This window comes from Sitophilus oryzae, unplaced genomic scaffold (assembly GCF_002938485.1).
Source record: "Sitophilus oryzae breed Bouriz unplaced genomic scaffold, Soryzae_2.0 scaffold_172_pilon_pilon, whole genome shotgun sequence".
NCBI classification, from domain to species: Eukaryota; Metazoa; Arthropoda; class Insecta; order Coleoptera; family Curculionidae; genus Sitophilus; species Sitophilus oryzae.
The window spans coordinates 9440523-9464305 of NW_022146424.1; the positions used below are offsets into that span (position 1 = coordinate 9440523).

Here is a 23783-nt window from a genome sequence, read left to right on the forward strand (position 1 = left end):
TTATTGTAAAAATATATTTGTAAAAATAAATGTGTATAAATAAAAAATAATTTAAAATAATATCTACACAATAACATTATGTACATTTGTCATGTGGTTGTTCAGTAATGAAACAGTACTGAACCCTTTACTACACAATTGACAAATATTTTTTTTCAGGTCAACTTTTCCATCGTGCATTTTCATGTGCTGCTGTAACCTATAACTTTTGTGGCATTCGTAATAGCACACTGTGCATTTAAATTTTTTCTCTGAAAACATATTAAAATAAGTAAAATTAATAATTTTAGGCTTTATTTAAAGTATGTTCGACTTTTGCTAAAACATTCTTTATAGTCTGTCCAAGCCTTTAAATAAGAAGACTAAGGAAGAAACATAATGCTATCCATGTATTCAAGCATGGTGGGCGGAAAAAGGACTCTAGGGTGGGGATCCTTGACAGTTCTGTTTGACGATTCATTTGACATTTGAATTTGATTTGAAATTTTGTGGATTTGTCAGTCTTTACGGAGCGTATTTTATGTTATTTATTATTTATTCTACTACTGATAGTTGTATAATGGTAGTAAATCTAGATGGAAATTGTGGCAGAACTTAAATTAACAGTGACACTATCGCGATTTATCGAAAAAGACTCTAAAATAGTTGGTTGTGTAGCGTGCGGTAGATCTCGGCAAAAATCGAGTGAAATAATGGAACAACTTTTCGCTAGTAAGTGGCTATATAATATACATACGTGTAGTAAACTGATAATTTATGAAATTCACTTAAATTAACTAATTATATATTTTTTCTTGCATTTTTGCTTTTATTTACTACTTGTCAAAGATTAGATGTCAAAGAATTTAGATACGTCAATTTGACTTACCTGCTCCAGTAGCGTATCAGATGTTTGTGTTAACAAATAATTATTAAAATTTATCTATTTGTATTATAATAATATGTTTTTATAACAATATTAATAACTGCCAACATTTATTCACAACGTAAAATAAAAAAAATATTGAGTCTACCCCACGTCTACCCTACATCATAGTTTTACATTTTTTAAATAAAATTAGAACGGCACTGATAAACCGCAATTTAAGTCGGCCATATTTGAGTCCCATCGAAGATTTTTGATATGCTCCTTCCTTAGTCTTCTTATTCAAAGGTCCAAGCGAAGGATCTTTGACAGTGACAGTTGTGTTTGTCATTTTAATTCACAGGTAAATTATAGGTTTGTTCCAACACAGAAATTTATGTAATGTACGCTTGTACTGTTCGGTAATTACTGTCCTCCATTCACGCAGTTGTGCAGCTCTGAACTGTTCAAGAACGCGATACTCCCCCTCCATTCAATTGAGTCATAAAGTTCAGAACTATTCCGCTCCGAGATCCTCTTTCCCCTCGAGCACCTTCCTATAAATTAGTGCTCGAAGGCACCAGTCTATCGCGCACAGCTCCTTTCAGAACCGTTCTCGAGTAGCCCAGGGCTTAAAGCTCTGGAACTTGAAATTCGCGAATTAGGGGAAGCATATTAATATTGGTACGGATTTATTTTCCCTAAAACGAAAGAAAAATAGTTAATAATAATATTTATTAGATTAACAAAAAAAATAATTTAAGTGGAACGGGAAAAATCGCTATCTTGAGCGTGAACGTTATGAGTGCTTAGTGGAACGTACTCCAGGTGCATGCGAAAACTCCTCGCATGGTGACGTCATTGTAGTCCTTGTCGTGGTTATTAGTGCATATTAGACGCAAAACGTTCATTATTTAGTTTATTTATTTAAACACCTTATATGTATGCAGTATAGAAAATTAACTGTATACATCGTATTAAATACTCGGATAATGCATTTTTAAGAACAGAAGTTCCCAGCATTACCTTTTGCAGGCATTCTTTTTAGAGTACTTCCATATTTTGCTTTAAAATAATTAATAAACAATATCGTAGGCACCTAGTAAGCACTTTGTCACAATCCACAACACAAAATGAACGTATTTATACACTCTATAGCTCTAAAAACTTTAAAAACACATTTTTCACATTTAAAATTGACAAAATAATTAACTCAAAATTTCTTGGCTGTTATTTTTATAAGTTTACCATAGGCAACTAATAATACACACTATCATGACAAGGACTACAATGACGTCACAACTGTCAGCTGAAGCGCGGGAAGAGGCGAACGTACGTCTTATGAGGATGAGCAATCCTTTTAGTTTACCGTTCTTGGGGCAGTTCTTTTGATTCTTGCTTTTAGGCTGGTTTGGAAATCACCGTTTCAAATCACGAGCGATTATAATTCTGATTGGAGCGCAAAAGTTATCGTTTATTAAACAATTCTCTCGTTGATGGACGCATTTTCTCTACTGCGCATAATATACCACCAAGAACGGGATCTCTGTTATATTGGAACAAACCTTATATTTTCTGGATGTAGTCTGTCGAAATCGTCCCCTACTTGTTGGACAGACTATATTAAAAATGCTGAATGGTTATTAGGTAGTTTTTTTAGTCAGCTATAATAAAATCCAAAAAATCGAACACGGTACTAAACCTGTCTATCGATTAATTCAATTTACCTCCATGTAATTTGGTGTGGTGCTTGAGTAGTTCTTTCTTTTTGAAACTCTTCTCGCAAATCGTACAAGAATATGGTCGATCGTCGCTGTGCATTGTCAGATGGCAGGTCAGGTGGCTTTTTTGCGCGAAAGATTTGCCACATTCCGTACACAAAAACGGTCGTTCCCCTTAAAGAAAAATAATATTTTTAGATCGGCAAAAAAAAGTTTTTTTAATTTCACTAAAAATGAGTTATTTGGGTCATAAATGACCTAAGTACAAAATATTTTCATGGTATCTGTCTGTATGTCCGTCTGTAACACGATAACTCAAAAACCGCTAAACCGATTTTAACCAAATTTGGCACAAAAATACTGTAGTACCCGAGATTCTGGCCATTAGTTTTTGGTGGGGGTAGGGGGTTGGAAAGGGGGTATGGGAGGGGGTTAAAAATTTTTAAAAATCGTAACTCCAAAATTACAGTAGCTAGCGAAACGCGGTTTTCAATTTAAGATTGGGAATAATATTTGCAACAAAATTTGTAATAACAGCAAAATCAGTAAAAGTCGCAGTTTTTGAGATATTCCGTGTTTCCGTAGTCCGTTTTTGAGAAAATCCGTGTGGGGAACTCCAAACTCCCATAGGACGCGACCCCAGGTGGCGGATAGGGGAAATAACCGCGGACCAAAATTGGAAAAATTCCTTTACTTTGAAACTAAAAAAACTGCCTACCAACTTTTTATTAACATATTTTAGTATGGGCGGCTATACGTGCCTCCCGGGACCAATTTTTTGACGCAAAACTCAAACTACCCGGAACACCACGGAACAACATTTTACAGTCTCTCAACATTATTACACCAATTTGATCAAAAGCGAAAATAGATTCAGGCAGTTCAACGAAACAAGTGAGTAAACAAGGTGACCATTACATAATCAAAAAATTAAAGAGGCATATACTACATGGATAAAATATAATTTAATCAATATTAATGGTATATTTCTTTTTAATCAACTAGTGCTCACTTTTTTTAAGAACGTTTTCTATAATTATAGTTATGTACAATTAAAAAAATCGTTACAGACCAGATAGCCCCAGTTATATTCCATCTAGCAGAACCAGTGCATAAAACTCTGCAATACTATACTTCATACCATTTTGAGTAATATCACACAAGCAGCTTGTGTGATATTACTCATTTAAGTTTATTTAATTCTGGTTTTGTTACCTTGAATAATAAATTTTAATACACGTTAGACCTTCTGATGAATGCACCAAGCCTATACGGTATACTTTGTATTAATTACTCCTAACAATTAAAAGATTATAATTATACTAATTGAAGCCTGGCGCATCCGCCCTGACATCAGGAAAAAAAAACTTTTTATTTTTTTTAATTAAATGAAAAACAACAAATCCGGCGACGACAGTTTTTAGAAGAGCGAATTAGCTATCTTTCAAAAAAAGCAACTTTCTAGCATAAACATTAGCATTTTATGTACAGGGTGTTTCAAAAACATGTGCCATCTCTCGTGGGGAGATTTCTCACGTAAAAATAAGATATATTTTTCATATCAACATAGGTCCGATTCTGCTGTGTTTCCTAGCTACAGGGTGTTAAAGTCTGAATATTTTTTCGATTTATTATAATTTTCTTCCAAGTACTTTTAGCGATTTGAATGAAATGTTGAGGGTAAAAGTTACTATATTAAGATTTTAACACCCTGTAGCTAGGAAAAAAAAGCACAATCGGACCTATGTTGATATGAAAAATAAATCTTATTTTTATGTGAAGTATATCCCCACGAGAGATGGCACATGTTTTTTGAAACACCCTGTATAGTAGTAGATATTTAAGTACCTCTGTGTTTCTGTTGGTGCAGTCTCAATTCCGACTTTCTACAAAATCTTTTGTGGCATAAATCGCATTCCTCAGGTTTACCCGTATGTTGTTTCAAATGAATCCTTAAAGTAGCCCCACTAACAAACCCCTAAAAAAATTACATCACTCTATTTGATTTCTATAAAACTATAAATAACTAATATTTACTTTTCCACAAACGTTGCAGATAAAAGGCTTTTCTTTTGTATGAACCCGTTCGTGATTGGCCAGATCTGAATTACAAGTAAACCCTTTACCGCAATACCGACAGGTGGCGGTGTAGAGTCCCATGTGTCCCTCGATGTGCTTTTGAAGTTTGTAAGCGGTTCTTAAAATTAAATACAAAGTAAGTTGTATTAAGTGATGTTTGCAAGTTTTTTATTTGTTGAAGATAGAGATCTCGTTTCATAAAAATATTCAGGTTGTTATTTAATGAGATACAATGCTGGCCATCCAATTTATGTGGTCTGGATTTTGATGAGCGTGACAGAGAATAATATAAATAACCGGTTGACAGACAGAGAGACAAAATCAAAAGCGGCATACAGTGTTGCCGGTTTTTACGTTTGTGGGAAAATGTGTGTAGAAAAATATAAGCTATTTTAAAAACTTTCATGTATACTACTGAAATTATGATAATATATCTGAGCCGTTAAGTTGCAAAACCCGTCTTATTCCCCAAACGTTGTTTCGAGATAAGAAGTAAAAACTGTTTTAGCAAACGTTTGAAGCGTTAATTTACAAAAAAAACGTGTCCATTGAGTAGAATCATTGTTATGTATCTCGATTTTCTAGAAATAAAAATTAATATTTATTTCTTAAACAAAAAAACACAAAAATAATTCGGATATGGCGGGTTTTGTTGCAGTGTGATGCATATTGGCTATGAAATGAAAACGCTGTCATTTTATATGTAAATTTTTATGGGAAATGTCAGCAATCGTCATTTCCTAACCAACTGGATGCCGTTTTTTTTCGATCATACGGTATTCGCAGCCTAACTTGATTTACTAAATATACTATTTTATTAAAATTAAGCAAGGATTTGAGAAGACGTCAGTAGTAATATTATACTTGTGTAAAAAGCTTATGAAATAGTGCGAGATTTGTAAAAATAATGACAATAAAAAGCAAATATAAGTGGATAAGACGGATTTTGCTGCAGTAACGTAAGACTTTTACTGTAGTTTGGGATTATGTTTATGTATATTTTAGGGTCCACTATCCACTATCCACAGGGTGGTCCGAACTGTATTCCGGAAACTTCGGCAGTATATTCCGCAGATTAAAATAAGTAAAAAAGTTCGTATAAATGTATGTCCTAAAATGTTTAGTTTCGGAGATACAGGGTGTAGAAGTTTTATTTATATTTCGATTTTTTCCAAATAATTTATGAAGTAACGTCAATATTTGGATGAAAATTGGTGTCTGGGAGTTTTATGACGTGAGAAATTTGATTTTGATGTCAATATGACTCATACTAGTACAGGGCGCCACCTACATGTGTTTTAACTGTTTTGAAGCGTAATAACTTTTTGTCCGTACCTATATAAAAGTACCGAGTGAAAAAATATACATCTCTGTGACTTTTTATGAATATCAATATTTTATCTTCTACTTGTAGAGGGCGCCACCTACATATATTTTAACTGGTTTGAAGTGTAATCATTTTTCGTCCATACCTGTAAAAAACTACCGAGTAAAAAAATATACATTTACAACTTTTTTTACATAAAAAATGTCTCCTGGAAAAAATCACTACGAGTAATGGTTCTCGAGATATTTGGAATCGAAATTATCAATACCTGTCATCATTGACATAATTAAACATGTTGACTAAATAGTTATTAAACTGAAATCATAAATTTGAAATCTTTTTGTGCCAAAAGTTCAACAGAAATTGTTTAATCATCATTTTTTCGCAGAAAAATTTATGATTAATTTAAAAAAATAAAAAATTATTGTTTCAGCCAAATAGCTATACTCAATGTGGGCTTATTTTTTGTCCATAATGGCATGTATTGACTATTTCCGTTCTAAATATCTTGAGAAAGATTACTCGTATAGTAAACGCCACGAATGTTTGGGAGTGATTCATCGGTGGCTACCATGTAAACCAATCTGTTCAAGGTCACATAAAACTTAATTCCAGTGCCGTGTGGTGTTTGAAGTCATATAATGATCAATATATAGTCTGTTGTAATTTGTTGTTTTAACTGTCAAAGTCTTGTCAAAACATATCTTTGGTTATAAATATAAACTGGAATGCCCCATTGGTCGCACTGCAAGCACACCAATGGACTGACGCACAAAAACGAATCAATCAAAGAAACGCGATACAGTATCGTCTTTGTCAATCGCGCTAACATTTTAGAATAAGTAGGAAGGGCGCAGGCAGATGATTAGACCTTTAAAAATCTACATCTGCGGTAAAAATTTACGTTTTTAATGTAAAAATGATAGCGCGCGTGTCGATTCTAACTTCATCAAGCGATGAATCACTCCCAAACATTCGTGGCGTTTACTTTAGCAATTTTTATCAAGAGATATTTTTTATGTAAAAAATGACGGAAATGTATATTTTTTTACTTACTAGTTTGATACAGGTACGGACGAAAAGTTATTACTCTTCAAAACAGTTAAAACACATGTAGGTGGCGCCCCCTACAAATAGGGGTTATTTTGACATCAAAATCAAATTTCTCGTGTCACAAAACTCCTAGACACCAATTTTCATCCAAATATTGACGTTACTTCAGAAATTATTTGAAAAAAATCGCAATAAAAATGATACTTCACACCTATGTTCTACACCCTGTATCTACGAAACTAAGCATTTTAGGACATTCATTTATACGAACTTTTTTACTTATTTTTATCTGCAGAATATGCTGGCGAAGTTTCCGGAATACAGTTCGGACCACCCTGTATATGTCATTAGACCATTTTTTTAAATGGATAAGGCGGGTTTTGCAACCTGACGCCTCATCTAAACTAGATATAATCGACTACAGTTGTAGTAAAATGAGTGACTAATAGTGAAAAATAAAGTTCCAACCCTAGATGCAACATTTTTCGTAAATGCGTGCGGTTTGAAATTTTGATGCAAAATCCGGCAATATCGCATAGAAGAAATGTGTCGACTCGATTTTTCTCTTTTTAATACACTTGATTTTCCATTAAGCTGTTTACATCACTGTCTTACACGTTAAAATCCAGACCGCACAGTTTCGATGACCAAATCACTACACTACATTATGCTACACTAGTTATAAGGAAGCTTTTCGAAACTAAAGTAAACGCTTACTTAAAAAATATTCTTAAAATACATACATACTTGTAAATTTTCTGGCAGAAATGACACGTTAAATCCTCCACCTTCTTGGCTTCAATTTTTATATTTATATTATTTCTAAAAAAATATATAACAACAATTTTGGCAAATTCAGATTTCAATAAATTGAAACTCACTTAATGTCTTCTTGAACATCTTCGTTTAACTCAACACAACATCTATTCTTGTTTAAATCATTGCTATTTGTCTTATCATCTAAAGCATCTATATCACACTTTTTTATAGAGATTCCATTGCACAGGTGTGAAGCCAACATCTCGGAAATTTCGAAATGTTTGTTACACATATCACAAGTATAGCGGCCATGTAAAGATATATGGTCTTCCAGACTATAAAAAAAATATTAAAAGAAAGTTAACAAGTATTTATATATTCAAAAAAGTCCTATTGTTATTGAGCCACTTGCCCTGCATGAAAATGTACATAATTAGTTATTCTAATATAGCTATTTTATTAAAATAGTTATTTTTTTTAAACATGTTTACAAAAAATAACTATTTTATTTTGTAGGTTTTTTTCGGTGCAAGTGGCAAAATACCCATAGGACTTTTTTGAAGAAATGAATCTGCCACAGATGTATAGACATTTTTTAAGTATACAGGTTGTTAATTTGTTTATTACTCGCGGCAAGAGCTTTATGGTTGAAATATGGCAAACTCGGCCCGCTCGTCGAGAGACGAAGCGACGGGACGAGTCGGCAGCTTAGCAGAGCTTAGCTTAGTACTCATCTGGAATGTAGGCAGTGTTGCCATTCTGTTCCACAATAAGTAACCGTCCAGTTAACAATCTGTATATGTCGCAGGCGTATCGAATAACTCGGAATTTTGCAAAAAGACTAGGCATATTACAAAACACACACGCCGGCGTTTTTAACTATAACAATAGAAGGATATTTTGCAAAAAGCCTTTGTTTGTTAAGGTGTTAGTCGCTTTGCAAAATGCCTAATGAAGACTAGTCAGATTGAACAAAACATTTTACGCGGGATTAGTAAAACTAACCTAAATTTATTCAACGACATTTCTTGAACTTCTCTTTTAAAATTAGAAAATAATGGCACAAAAAGTGGCACGATAAATCTGTTAAATGGAGTATGGTTAAGAACGATTATTATAAAGATCGAAATTCATTTTATTCTAAAAAATAAAAGTTCCAAAAAAAGAAAGCAAAGTTCCACAAAGAGGTAGCCCTGTACACAGAATCAAATTACAGAGTGTAATAATTAAACGAGATATTAATATTAAGATTTTAATATATTTTGTATTGAAAAGTTACTTATAATTATAATTTATGAAATAGGGTTCAAGTTGTTTTCGTCTAAACAAAATCAAATTTTGACATAAATTATTGTTTTTGTATAGGAAAATACGGGGTATTTTTATTAAAGGGTAAATCATAGCTCATATCTGAGTAAATTTTGATCATTTTTTAATCAGCCTGGCCTCAATTTGGGATTTTGTAAAACGACTGAAAACAGGCAGTCTTTTTGCAGACGTGTACGGAAAATATCGTCATTATTTAATAAGCCTAATTTTGATTAGGCTTTTTGCAAAGTGACTGAAAATAGATAGGCTTTTTGTAAAAATACCTTCTTTTATTTAAAAAGCCGGATTATTCTATGCGTCTGCGACATATACAAGATGGTCCGAACTGTATTCGGGAAAGTTCGGCATCATATTCTGTAAATAAAAATATGTAAAAAAGTTCGTATAAATGTATGTCCTAAAATGCTTAGTTTTGGAGATACAGGGTGTAGAAGTTTCATTTTTATTTTGATTTTTTCCAAATAATTTCTGAAGTAATAACGCCAATATTTGGATGAAAATTGGTGTCTGGTAGCGATGGGAACTATCGAATGAATTAGACTATCGAATGGTTACTGAATGAATGGTTTAAACTATCGAATGGTTTTATTCGAATAAAATCATTCATTCATTTGTATACTAAAGTATATGTGACAACCTCGCCGTGCGACTAAATGGTTATCGTTGAGCCACGACTATCGAATGCTTTTGATAAATGAAATTTAGTATTCGTTTGATTTTTGTGTGCGTCAGTGCATTATTAGCACAGATTATTAGTTCTTCCAAATTTTTATAACTTCGCCTTGTAAATACTGTGCTATTTTTGCCTTTATTAAAATATTTAAAATACTAAAATAGTAGTTTTTTTTAATTGACGATTGTATACCAAGTGGTCAAAATTTTTCCAAAAATTTGTGTGATTTTCCGTAGCCCGATCTTTCAATTATTTAATTTTATATGGTATATTATGGTCTATTTTTTTAATGGGAAATTTTGAGACCTAGCAATTTTGAGAGATGAGATGAACTTACAATCAATTAATTTTAAAAATACATATTTGTATTTTAGATGTTTTAATAATATGAATTAGTTGAACTTAATAATCATATTTTAGTAATGTGGTTAAGTAAATGGTTATCGAATTCAAATTTTGGGATGAGAAAATTAAACTGAAAATTTTACACATGCCAATTTAAAAAAAAGTTAACGATGTTTGTATTTTGTTTATGCGAATTCTCTTACATGTAGTTTTTTGCAAAGAAATATTTCATTTATTTTTTAAAGTAAATGCCAGTAAAAGTAAATATTATTTTTAAATAGTAATATAAAGTAATATAACTAATTTTGATTTCTAATTTTTTATTTTTATTTTCCTTCCATTACACTGCATGCTTAGAAAATTAATAAATGTTTATATTTCATGATTTTAAAATTTGTTGTTAATATAACAAATTAGTTCTGTAATTATTATTATTTAATAAACCAACGTTGCCACACATTTAGAGACTATATTATTTTTAAATAAGATCTAATATAAATAATTTTGACTTCTATTTGTTGTTTATATTTTGCTATTACTTAAAAAAATGTTTATATTAAATGATTTAAAATTTTGTTGTTAATGGGTATAACAAATTATTACTGTTATTATTATTTATTAAACCAGTCTTTGCTTAAAAACATTAAAAATAATTTTCCTACATCCAAAATAAAAAGTATTATTGCAGTGTAACAACAGAATATTAATAAAAAAAATGAAAAATATATAGACATACTATCCCTAACTAACTAATGCCAAAGAATAATATTCTTTGCTAATACCAACTAATACGAATATATGGCAACAGCGCCCTTCATAATTATTTTCTGTTTCTGTGTAAATACTAGCACCCCAATAAAAAAAAAATGTGTCCTTATCTTTATCTGACTCCGCAAAAAATCAAAGATCCCGGCTTTCATAGCATTGCCACCGACCGCTGTCGGGTTTCTAGGAAAGAAACCTACGTCGCCGGACGACAACTAAAATCCAATTTATATTTCATTAAAATCGATCCTTACGAATAAATGAATTTGATAAATGAATGGTTTTTGCTGCCGAATTACTAGAGTATAATATTTCAAGGCTGATGACGCATCTATTCGATAATTTTTATTCGAATAGTTTTCGACGAATGTTTTGTTACTAGCTATCGAATTATTCGAATGAATTGCCACTATCGAATGTTTCGATAGTATTCATTCGATAGTTCACACTACTAGTGTCTGGGAGTTTTTTGACATGAAAAATTTGATTTTGATGTCAATATGACTCCTATTTGTAGGGGGCGCCACCAACTTTTATTTTAACTGGGTTGAAGAGTAATAACTTTTAGTTCGCACCTGTATAAAACTACTAAGTGAAAAAATATATATTTCCGTGACAAATCGCCGCGAGCAACGGTTCTCAAGATATTTAGAACGGAAATAGCCAATACATGTCATTATTGACACAAAATAAACACGTTGTCTAGATAGTTATTTGACTGAAATAATAAATTTGATAAATTTTTATAATGTTTAAAATTTTTTTAAATTAATCATAATTTTTTCTGCGAAAAAATGATGATAAAACAGTTTCTGTTGAACATTTGGCACAAAAACATTTCAAATTTATGATTTCAGTCTAATAACTATTTAGTCAACATGTTTAATTTATGTCAATGATGATTGATAATTTCGATTCCAAATATCTCAAGAACCATTACTCGTAGCGATTTTTACCAAGAGATCTTTTTTACGTAAAAAAAATCGTAAATGTATATTTTTTTTACTCAGTAGTTTTATACAGGTACGAACGAAAAGTTATTACTCTTCAAACCAGTTAAAAAAATGTAGGTGGTGCCTCCTACAAGTAGGAGTCATATTGACATCAAAATCAAATTTATCATGTCAAAAAACTCCCAGACACCAATTTTCATCCAAATATTGACGTTACTTCATAAATTATTTGGAAAAAATCCAAATAAAAATAAAACTTCTACACCCTGTATCTCCAAAACTAAGCATTTTAGGACATACATTTATACAAACTTTTTTACTTATTTTTATCTGCAGAATATGCTGCCAAAGTTTCTGGAATACAGTTCGGACCACCCTCTATATAATTACCTTTTTAATAATTTGAAGGATTTGGGACAATTTGGACATTGGAATGGTTTCTCTTTAATATGCTGCGCACTGTGTTCATTAAGGGCTTTCTGTGTGATAAATTTCTTTTGGCATTTTTTGCAAGAATAACGCAAACCTAAACAAATATGTTATTAGTGTGTAATACTATTTCTGTTTATTTATTCTATCATTCGTAGAATTAAAAACAAAAAAAAAATAGTAGGTATTTTACCTATTTTTTTTTATCTTATAAAATAATAAAAATAAATAAACAATAAAAAAAGTAAAAAAAATCATAAAGTATAAAAAATAAAATCAAAAAACTAGCAATATTATATCTATAATAATCTAATAATAACTACCAGCATGGTTTTTTAAATGCTCCATATAATGACATCTAGTAACATTCTTTCTGCAGAATTTACAGTAAGTTTTATTACTGTGGGTTTTTCTATGTGTTTCAACATCTTCAACTAGCTTATTACACCTGGAACACCAATCTGCTTTCATTTCTCTGTAAATTTGAAAAAATATACGTTTATATTAAACACTAATAGACAGAATAAAAATGTACTTATGTTTATGTATCATGTGACAAGACAAATTTCGTATGCTAACTCCTTTAAAATCACATGCAATACAATTTGAATTTTCTCTGCATTTGTTTTGGTATTCCTCTATAGCTTCTATAATAATTTTAGTGGGTACTTTCTTCAATTTTGCATTAAATGGTACATTTTTCTCTATTAATCGACTTAGAGGTTCATTATCAGACTCTGAATCAGAATCTTCGTTTTTGACTTCTTCATTATCATTTGATCTCTCATCATTATCATAATCATCAACTTCAAGCTGACTCTTTTCATCTTCATGCTTTACCTGAAGCGACACAAATTACAGCATTTATTCTATAAAATTATTTAGTTACTACCTCAATTAAAGTTTTTTGTGATTTTATGTATTCATCCAGATAGAGAATAGAGTAACTAAGTTGAGTGTGGAATTCTGAAGCATCGTTCAATTTATTTAAACAGATATTACAGAGGTTCTTTTTAGATCCTGATATTAATTCTACCTAAAATTATTGAATCTTATTAGGTAAAAAAACAAACCGAGTAGACGTGGCCAAAATAACCTCAATATTAAACACTCTTTTAAAATTATCCAAAACAAGCTCATTATTTGATATATCTTCTACAGGTTGTTGTATTTTTAAACAAGCAAAACAATAATCTTCTATGTTTCCTTCCAATCTTATATCCAAATCCATTTTTTAAATATTTAAATTTCCTAAACAAAAACAAATCTTTTGACAGCTTTTGACAACTTTAAAGTTCTAAAGGTGCGTTTATATACAATCATGCGACATCCGTCGTGCCGTCACACCAACGTCACTCCAATCATATTTTAGTATGAGCTGTCATTTTTAAAATACACCAATAAAATTGCACCAAATCAACGATGCATGAAGGATGCATGTAAACACGCACTTATTTAATCAAAAATGACATTTAATTTTTCTAACCTACAAATACAAACTCTGTTTAAAAAGCGGTTTGTTTATTTATTTATTACTAAGTTTTTCTATTAAAATGGACATAAAAACGATTGCAACTAATAACAAAATAACAGCTATTTGTAGAGCTTGTTTAATTAAAACTGACAGTATGAAATCTTTGTTGGATAACAGTGAAGAAATAGTTGAATTATTGGCAAAATTTAATTCTGTACTTAATACAGAGGTAAAAGTTTATTATTCATATATTTTAAATGTTTTTACTTTTTGTTCCTTAGATTGTTGTTGAGCTTCATTATCCTTCATATTTGTGCAGTATATGTGAAGATAAAATTTTGAAATTTTATGAATTCCAAGAGCAGTGTAAAAGAACAAATTCTTTGGTCGGTGAATACTTTTTGGTAAGCTGGTTATGCAATTTTTGTTTTTTTTTAATTCTAAATTCGATTTTATTTAAAGTCAAAAGATGATATTAAAATAGAACATGATGAAATTGATAATTCAAATGAAGATTATTCAGTTTTGCAACCCCAAAAAACGCCCGTGAAAACTAGTGAACAACAAATGAGGCTGAAACAGTATTCTATTAAAGATGTAGAGCAAGCCATAAGTGCTGTTAGGGAAAAGTTTTTCAAGCATGTGGTGTGCATTTTCTGTAATTTTGTGGCAATTAATAATAGAAGTTTATCAGTACATATGACGAGGCTGCATAAGTAAGTAAAAAAAAATAAAAACTGTTTATGTTACTTTTTGCTCTATTAGAGAACTGAAGGAGGGATGGTGTTCAACTTGTAATAAGATATTTAACAGTTTAGAAGTACATAATAGTGACACTCATAGGGATGATTTGAAATGTCCATTTTGCAACAAAATTAGTACAAATATAAGTCATTTTATCGAACATCTTTCCAGTCATTCAGGTAAAGACATTTAATGTAACTATTTTAATGGATAAACATTTTATTGGATAAATTATTTAAATTTGTAGCTGATCGGTTATATAAATGTAATAGTTGCTTGAAATCGTTTATATCATCTAGGCATTTGAAGAACCATAGAGAGGTCCATAATCGAGATAGAGAAGTGGAATGTAAGGTGTGTGGGAAGCAATTTCTCAAAGTAAAATCTTTAAAAAATCATTTCCAGAAGCATATTAGGAACAGGTAATTTTATTATTAACATAATAATATGTTTTTAATAGTGAGTCATAATTATTAATAAGATAACTAATGAAGTAAATAATATCAGTTTACTTGGTGTAGTTCAACAGAAAATTGCAGTACAAAGTTTAATTTTATTTTATTTTATTAAGCTATCATTGTTTATTTAGAAAATAACAACTAAAAATACAAAAAAAATGTTTTAGAACATCTGCTTTGACAAAATCAACTAAATCAAGTGACCAGTATTGTAATGATGAATGTCTTGACCTACCAGAGTAAGGATATATATTAAATATATGATCTAAGAAGAAAATGGTCTCAAATTACTTTATACATATAATATGAAAATTGATGACAACTTGACGCGGTTTTTTTCTCTGTTAATAAGGTATTTATTTTATTCTAATAATTTGTTTTATGATAGCTCATCAACACCACAGAATTATTGTTCAGTATGTACGAGGAAAGTCAGGAGTTTACCTAGCCATAATAAAAAATATCATAACAGTGATGAAATTCTAGAATTAAAAAATATCGAAAATTTATGTCAACACTGTGGTAAACAATTCAAGTAATTCAGTAGAATAGAGTTAGTGGATTCGTTTGTAAGTTTATATTTTTAGAACGCCGTCTAAATTCAGGGTTCATATGAGGATTCATACAGGGGAACAGCCATACCAGTGTCGCTTCTGCGATAAAAGAGCTAAAACTAGAAATATTTTAGTTGTTCACGAGCGTACTCATACAGGCGAAAAACCTTACACCTGCACTATTTGTGGAAAGGTAAAAGGAATAAATAATCTTTCATGACAATTTTATATACAGTACCACCGATAAGAGGTTGTTCCTCACGAGCGCGGAATTGCGGTATTCGCAACACTTTAAATGTCAAAATTTGACCGCAAAGATCTGGAAGATTTCAAGCGACGACACCCAAAGAACGACAGAAAATACAAATCATCCTTGAATTAAAACGACAAACACATCTGTCGTTGTCATTGAACTTATCTTTGGACAGATTTTAAAGCTCAATTTTTTTTTCTTTGTTAACTTTACATAAGTTCAATGGGAAGATCTCTGACAGTGCCTTAGTCATTTTAAATCACAAGTAAATAGTACTTTCTGTAATTTTTTGGATGTCATCTGTCGAAATCTTTCCTGACTCGTCGGTCAGACTGTACAACAATTTTGAACCACTTTTTTCATCAAAAACAATTTTGTCATCATTTATATCACTTAACTGAAGATTTAGATTAAAATACAGTTCATACTAAATAAACTTTTAGTCACTTGATTAAGCTTGACCAACACAGCGTTTGCCCACATTTATATATTTTTTTAATCAAAATATTTTAGCAAACAAAAATAAGTTAATTATAAATATATAAACTTTTAGGTTAGGTTTGGTTTGGCTGGGCACTTAAGGGACATAATGGACCATTACTACCGCTTTCCCTTTCAAAATATTCTAATAAAGTTGCGATGCGTTTTTTTACGACTATTAAGCAATCTTGTACAGGGTGTTCCACTAAGAATAGCTCTCGGCTGTATCTCGGAAAGTATTAGCCGAAGGGGCTGCGGAATAAAAAAATATTTATAACTAAAGAGGCTATGGGAAATTGCTGGAAAATATTTTCAAGTTTGTAGAACGACCGCTAGGGGGCGCAACTGCAACAAAAAATAAGAAAATTGAGTTTTTACACAATTTTGCTTAGATAAGGTGTACTATAAGTAATGGTTTCATAATCTTCAATAAATTTTGAATATTTTTTGTTAAAGCCATTTTCCCCTATCTACCAAAATAAAGTGGTGGGGGAAGGTTAGGTCTGTGTTTATTTAAATATTAATAACTCTAGACTGGATGATCGGAATTCAACAAGCGAGGGCTCGTTTAAAAGAGCGTTTCTTACTCTATATTGTACCATATAAACAATAATAATAAGCCTTTGAACGTAGACGCTAGGGGGCGTTGTCTTACAATTTAACAAACATTGCGCGTTTTTTCAAAAAAAATAAATGTAATAGTATATGTAATTTTAGCTGATAGTAAAGAGTAGTAAAAGCTTAAAAAGTCAGCGAAAACCGCATCTTGATATCTTCTTTCAAACCGAAGATATTAGCAAAATTATAATAAATACCAAAAAATAAGCCCTTAATTACCTTATTTTTACAACACGGTATCAGTAGCTCTCTTAATCATGCCCATTCTAACAAAAAAATAAGATAGAAACAGTTAGTTTATTTTAAAATCGACGAAATGCCAGAATACCATAATACCAGAGGTATTAATATCTAATAATTAAGATATTAATAACAGTGAACAAGAAACGATGATTCAGTGAAGTCATGGTAGGCTTTGGAAAAAACTGTTTCTATCTTATTTTTTTGTTAGAATGAGCCTAATCAAGAGGGCTACTGATACTGTATTGTAAAAATAAGGTAATTAAGGGCGTATTTTTTGGTATTTATTATAATTTTCCTAATATCTTCGGTTTGAAAGAAGATATCAAGATGCGGTTTTCGCTGACTTTTTAAGCTTTTACTATTCTTTACTATCAGCTAAAATAACACATACTATCGTATTAAATTTTTTTGAAAAAACGCGCTATGTTTGTTAAATTGTAAGAAAGCGCCCCCTAGCGTCTACGTTCAAAACCCTATTATTATTATTTTTATGGTATACTATAGAGTAATTGGTGGATTCTGATCATCCAGTCCGGAGTTATTAACATTTAAATAAAGATAGATCTAACCTTCCCCCACCACTTTATTTTAGCAGATACGGGAAAATGGTTCTAACAAAAAAAATCCAAAATTTACTGAAGATTATGAAGCTATTATTTATAGTAATAAGTTTTAAGTATAAGTAAGCTTAAAAAATCTATTTTGTTATTTTCCAGAGCAGTTGCGTCTCCTAGCGGCCGTTTTACAAACTTGAAAATAATTTCCAGCAATTTCTCACAGCCCTTTTTGTTATAAATATTTTTTCCCGTAAGCCCTACGGCTAATACTCTCCGAGATACAGCCGAGAGCTATTCTTAGTGGGACATCCGGTACACTTCGCACTAAAAGAGGTTTTAAAAAGTACATTGTTCGACTGCAAGATCTGCTAGTAAACATTTTCAAGCTTAAAGTATCACAACACGATTTATTTAAACCAAAAACTCGTAATTTGCTAATAAAATGTCAGGAAATCACAAAACAACCCCCTTTAGAGCTTCGTCTGTCATGTTAAGAAATGAAAGTAAATAATAAAGCGCCTCTCGTGTTTGTTCGCACACTAAAAAATTCAATTAATACCTGTATATATTTTTAATATGTTTTTTAAATTTACATTTTTTTAATTGTAAAGTAATATATTACATTGAAATGGGATACATTACATAATATTTATGTCAATTACAGGATTACAAGCTTGTTTTCTAACGTTTTTTAAATAAAATGAATTATAAAATTTCAATATACATATGTATATTTGTCGTAGGTATGAAAAAACGCTTACTTACATTGCAATAAAACTTCTACTTTTAGTTTTTCAATCCAAACGCAATATTTTTATTTCACAAATAAAAATATTCGACAACACTAAAATCACTGAAACTTCCGCGACTGACAACGTACACTGAAAAATATAACGGCACTTTTTGTTTTGGACCTGCATATCAACATTACGCGGTACGATTATGTTTTTGTTTTTGAAATAATATAAAATATCTAATTATAACTTGTAAATTTTAATATTTCAACATGATTTTAATTATTTCTGACAATAACTAACTTTTTGTTATCAAGATGACATTTATTAGACGGCAACTGACATATATGTTATAATATTTGAATTTTAAATATGTATGTAATATAATTTAAATTAATATAATGCAACTTTATACTAAGAAAACATTTATACATTCACAAAATACAACAAAGTCTAATAATATAGTTTGAAAACAATGAATATTGAATTAAAATTAAAAAAGTTAACCGCGACCCCTTGTGTCAAAATTAGATGATTAAATTTTCGTAATTTTTACACCATTTGGTGACCGGTGGCGCCTCTAGTGTTTGTTCGGGCGGTTGGTCTTTTACTCCCGCTTATGGCCATTAAAGAAAAAGTTCCAAAGGGGGATGTTTTGCGCAGGAAATAAATAAATAAATGCGGCAACTTGACATTTTTTACAGCAGAGCTTCCACTTGAATTTCCAGCGCGAAATTTAAATTTCAGTTAGTCATTACGGCGCGCCGAATATGGGCTCGAACACACTGACGACCAGGTCGCACCGGCCAGGCCGCAGCTACCTCTAAAACCATTAAATCAAATGATATAGCGCACACTAACGTCCTGGCCGTCTGTTGGTCGTTGCGACCAGAAGACTGCACGGAAATATTATTATTTTCTGCCGCTTGTTGCCGGTTTTCTTCCAAATTAATAATTTTTAGATGAAATCGCTCAAATTCAAGGCACAATATTTTATTTTCTATAAGATATAGTGTTTTAGTGTAGAAAATCACACGTGCAGAAAATCCAAAGATAAAATATACAGACTGGATCAAAGGTAAACTTAAATCTAATCCCTTTTTTTTTATCAAGGGTCGATTCTAGTAAAAACTCAAAACATTTTTATATGACATACCTACTCTATTTATGGTTGGTATGATACCTGTTATTATACCTTTGAGTTTCGATGTTTAAAAAATAAAAAAAAATAATATTTAAAGTTTTTCTACAACCACTAGTTTTTTTTATTAAATTAGTTTTTTTAGTTGTATTGTAGTCATGCACAAGGAGGACAACTGTATTTTAAATATGATATTTAATTTAGCGTTTTTCAAACAGGGTTCATTAGACTATATTTCTACAAGGTACATTATTTTGAAAAAAAAATAAGAAAGTAACTTAAACATTCATAAAAATAGAAGTAATTACTGTTGTAGATTCTTCGTTATATTGTAAACATTGAAATAACTGGAAGCTAAACTTTCTACCTGCTTATATTTAGAGCCAGTGTCTGACGATCTTTTTTTACGATGGCCCTAATATGTTTACTTCTAAAGTCGATAAGGGCGCCATATCAGTAGAAAAAAGAAACTGAATATCTCCTTTTTTGTCGGTCGCGCGTACACAATGCTTTTTGTTTGTTGTGAATAGCAACTTCGCTTTTTAGTTAACTCGGATATTTTAACATTTCTGAAACAATATTTTCTAATTGGTAAAACGTAAAAAATCGTTAGATTTAACAACTCTGTTGAAACTGGTCGTTCATCTGGCCGCAGCTAAAAACGCAATACATCCGGCCAGCAGACCTGGTCGTCAGTGAGTTCGAGCCCTATGTCCATGGTTGGCAACAACGAGTTTAAAAATCGCGCCCTCGATTAAGTAACTAAAAGTTTAATTAATATGAAATATATATTAAAATTTTAACAAATAAAATTAATATATTTTTATTTGAAGAGTTTTAGTCAATCAAGTATTTTAAACACTCACAAACGATTACATACGGGCAGGCCTGAGCAGTGTAAAATTTGTGAGAAAAGATTTTGTAGACCTGCACAACTAAAGTTGCACATGAGAAAACATACAGGTAGTGTACTATTTTTGACACTAAGAGTTAAAAATACAGATAAAATTTATGGTTTTAGGGGAGAAACCTTATAAATGTGATATATGTGGTTATGGGTTTAAACAAAAAAGTCATTTGGTCGAGCACAAGAGCACTCACAGTAGTTACAAGCCATATAAATGCGATAAATGTGAGAAAGGATATAAGAGTGTCAGTGCACTTAAAGGACATCTTCGTTTACATTCTGGTAGATAAATTATAAAAATACTTTTAAATAAGAAACTTTTATTATTGTTGGATTCTACACTGTGTAGTGTGTACCAAAACGGGGCCGACTCCGTTTTTTTTGTTACTTATTATACTGATTTGATTTCGTATAAACATTTTTCGAAAAATTAATACATATTTTGTGTATTTGTATTTGTTTGCGACCTTTTTGGTACACACTGTTTAAACATATATTTTTGGTGGTAATTTAGGACAGCATCCTGTAAAAACCGAAAAGTGCACTGAAAGTGAAAAGGAATGCACTGTTGACATTATAACTGTGAATGGTATTGAAGAAATTCATTATGATGAAAATTATGTGGAAAATTTGGACATCCATAGTAGCGTGGAAGCTGTTGAACAAAAGGTAAAAATTCCATTCCATCGACAAAAATTATGTCAAATTCAAATGACAACCGATGATATCTTTTTCTCTACGACGTTTAATGATACTTCCATAAAATAATTGCCACTTCATTTATTGAAAATTGAAAAAAAACTTGTCAAAATTTATGTTTAAATCATAAAGGAAATAAATTTAGTTAGAAACCGAGCATTCCAATGCTCGGTTTCCCGCTAAAATGTATAATTGTTTTGGGTCGCATATGTTGTGCGGGATCTGGCGCTGCTATATCGGTTGCTATAGGTTGCTAAGAACAACCGCAAACAAGAACAGAAAGAATTTTCTTTTGTTAAAGTCAGAATCTTCAAAAATTATAAAATCTTCATTTACACCGCCCTCTTTGAAAAAATACCGAAAAGTGTTTATAGTGTCCATTTTCAATGTAATTATTACTATCTTGTGAGTTTAATTTAAATTTTATTTACTCAAACCTGTGATAATTGTGAAAAAATGGCATTAAAAACTTAAAAAGCTGTGTGAACTGTGAACTGCAAAATCCATCGTGGATCGTGGCATAACGTCGGTTTCCAATGTTTCCTAGGTACCTATTACCACAGATTAGGTATCCTATAAGTATACAGATAAAAATCTTGTCCCTAATTCCTGGTACGAAAATTGTTTTTTATGACGATGTGCAAACGAGTAAAATTTCCTGTGCGCAAAAATAAACTCGCGTAAAATAACAATAAACAGCGTAATAGAGAGATATCGCTAAACCGAATAGCGTGCATGGACGTTAATAAAGCCAGGTGTTATTTCCTTTACGTGAGGTGGTATTAACTCTCTTCATTTATAGTTATCGGATCGAAAAGAATTCTGTTCGCGTCGCATCCGCTATTTAAACTTAACCTAACTTTGAATTTAAAACTTTGAAATTGTTTTGTTTACTAGGTATTTTAAAACTAAAGGGCTAAAGTGCTTATTTCCAGTGCTTTATTGTTCAACGTCTGCCAGTGGGTTTACGGCAACAAATTCTCTTAGAAAGTCGTCATCTGCTGTAAACCTAAACCTCTTTGTAGGTTCTTTAATATTGGAAGAGGTGGAATCCATATTTTGGCCCATATTTATTTAATTAAAACTAATCCCAGCTACTTAAATATCAAATTACCTAATAAAACTAAATTAATAATTCAAAACAATTCAAACATAACCTAAAATAAAAGATCTCGCCGGCCGGTCCCGGTTGTCAAATACCCGCACATGCCCATTTAAGCAATTTTTAAACGTTATTTAGAAATAGCACTTGGTGTAATTGATCCGCAAATTACGTTAGGCGGTAACGTTATTAGCGGGTGTTGCGTTAAAAATTGACTCGCGCATATCGTAACCATAATAAGGTACGCGTAAATACTGCATGACGCTATTCGGTTTTCCGATATCTCTCTAATAACTGTGCCGGTCAGGCGCTAACTAGTACCCGATTCCGAAAATTGGAACCACGAAAAACAATAAAGAAAAAACAAAGTTTATAATCTGTATAATCTGTGGTATTACTAGGTCCTTATATAAATTTGAATAAATAATATTTTGCCACACAATTTAAAAATTAAAAAAAAAGCTTTGGAGAGCGACCTTTGTAAGAATAGCGCCAAATAGTATTTACATGGTCCTTATGGGCACTTTCCAATCTAAACTTGTTTTTTTTATCTATGTAACTTCGTGTATTCAAAATTGAAAAAAATTGGTCAAAAATTATGTTTAAATGGTAACAATTAAAAAAGTAAAGTGGACATTTTGTTATACATGGTTAAAGATCTTAGAGCTAGTTTTCAGGCAGCCAAGTTGGTATTGTTTACAAAATTAAAAAAAAAATCCAAATTTTTTCTTAAGAAATTCCAGATTTTGCAAAACATTTTTTTGCGTAAAAAAACTCATAAACGTATTTCTGGAAATAGACTAACCCTAAAAATATTTGCATTTCTCGATAAGAGAAACATATATTTTCTCTTTACCGTTTTTCAGATAAGTACAAAATAATCTAGTTATTTTATTTGAAAATTTAAAAAAAAATTTTTGTCTTAAATTTTGAGAACCACTCGATCTTTTCTGGATTTTCTTTTTTGTAAATTTGATCTACTCTCTATGTTGCCATATTATCAAGAAATTATGATTTTTAACAAAAAATCAAAAAAATTTCCAAAAAATTCCAAATTTTCAAAAAAAAAATATCTCGAAAAAAACCTTCGTGTTTCTTGGGTCGAAATATACTACCCCTAAAAATATTTAACTCGCCCTGTATAATATATAAACAGATGTTTTCTACTCCTAGATCCAGACTGTTATAATTGAGACGGAAGAAATGGATCAAAATGACCTGCAACAGATGAAACTAGACTTGGGGAGTTTAATGAGCATTGAAGGAGAAGATTTATAAACTAAACAGCGGTTTTACTGCTCGAAATTTAGTTTTAAAATCGTATGTTTATAGGAAATATAGTGTGTGTTGAGATGATAAGTTATATGTATTGTGTACTGCTGATTCTAGCCAGTAGATAGCTCTAATAGCACTGGACATATAAGCTATCACATAAAATTGTAGATATACATATGTATATAAAAATATTTCGTTGTGTGTAATATCTAGTCAGAAGATATGTCATTATTATTATTTAAGCATTACTATATCTTTTTACCCTAA

At 31.0% G+C, this 23783-nt stretch overlaps 2 protein-coding genes across 2 annotated transcripts; one reads left to right on the plus strand and one right to left on the minus strand.

The window, feature by feature from the left end:
- LOC115881671 (gastrula zinc finger protein XlCGF57.1-like) lies at nt 1-13580 on the minus strand. The gene is made up of 11 exons (XM_030899249.1): nt 13374-13580; nt 13170-13313; nt 12813-13117; nt 12601-12752; nt 12239-12374; nt 7906-8118; nt 7772-7846; nt 4603-4762; nt 4414-4543; nt 2572-2739; nt 1-251 (listed from the first exon to the last, which is right to left on the minus strand). The coding sequence occupies exons 1-11, from the start codon at nt 13506-13508 to the stop codon at nt 64-66; spliced, it is 1806 nt and encodes a 601-aa protein (XP_030755109.1). The 5' UTR covers nt 13509-13580; the 3' UTR covers nt 1-63.
- Nucleotides 13581-13758: 178 nt separating this feature from the next.
- Nucleotides 13759-23783, plus strand: LOC115881672 (zinc finger protein 569-like). The gene is made up of 12 exons (XM_030899250.1): nt 13759-13980; nt 14033-14155; nt 14214-14467; nt 14517-14674; nt 14743-14917; nt 15121-15192; nt 15342-15488; nt 15541-15700; nt 20367-20496; nt 20555-20722; nt 20955-21109; nt 23415-23783. Exons 1-12 carry the CDS (start codon nt 13831-13833, stop codon nt 23517-23519), a joined length of 1797 nt encoding a protein of 598 aa, XP_030755110.1. The 5' UTR covers nt 13759-13830; the 3' UTR covers nt 23520-23783.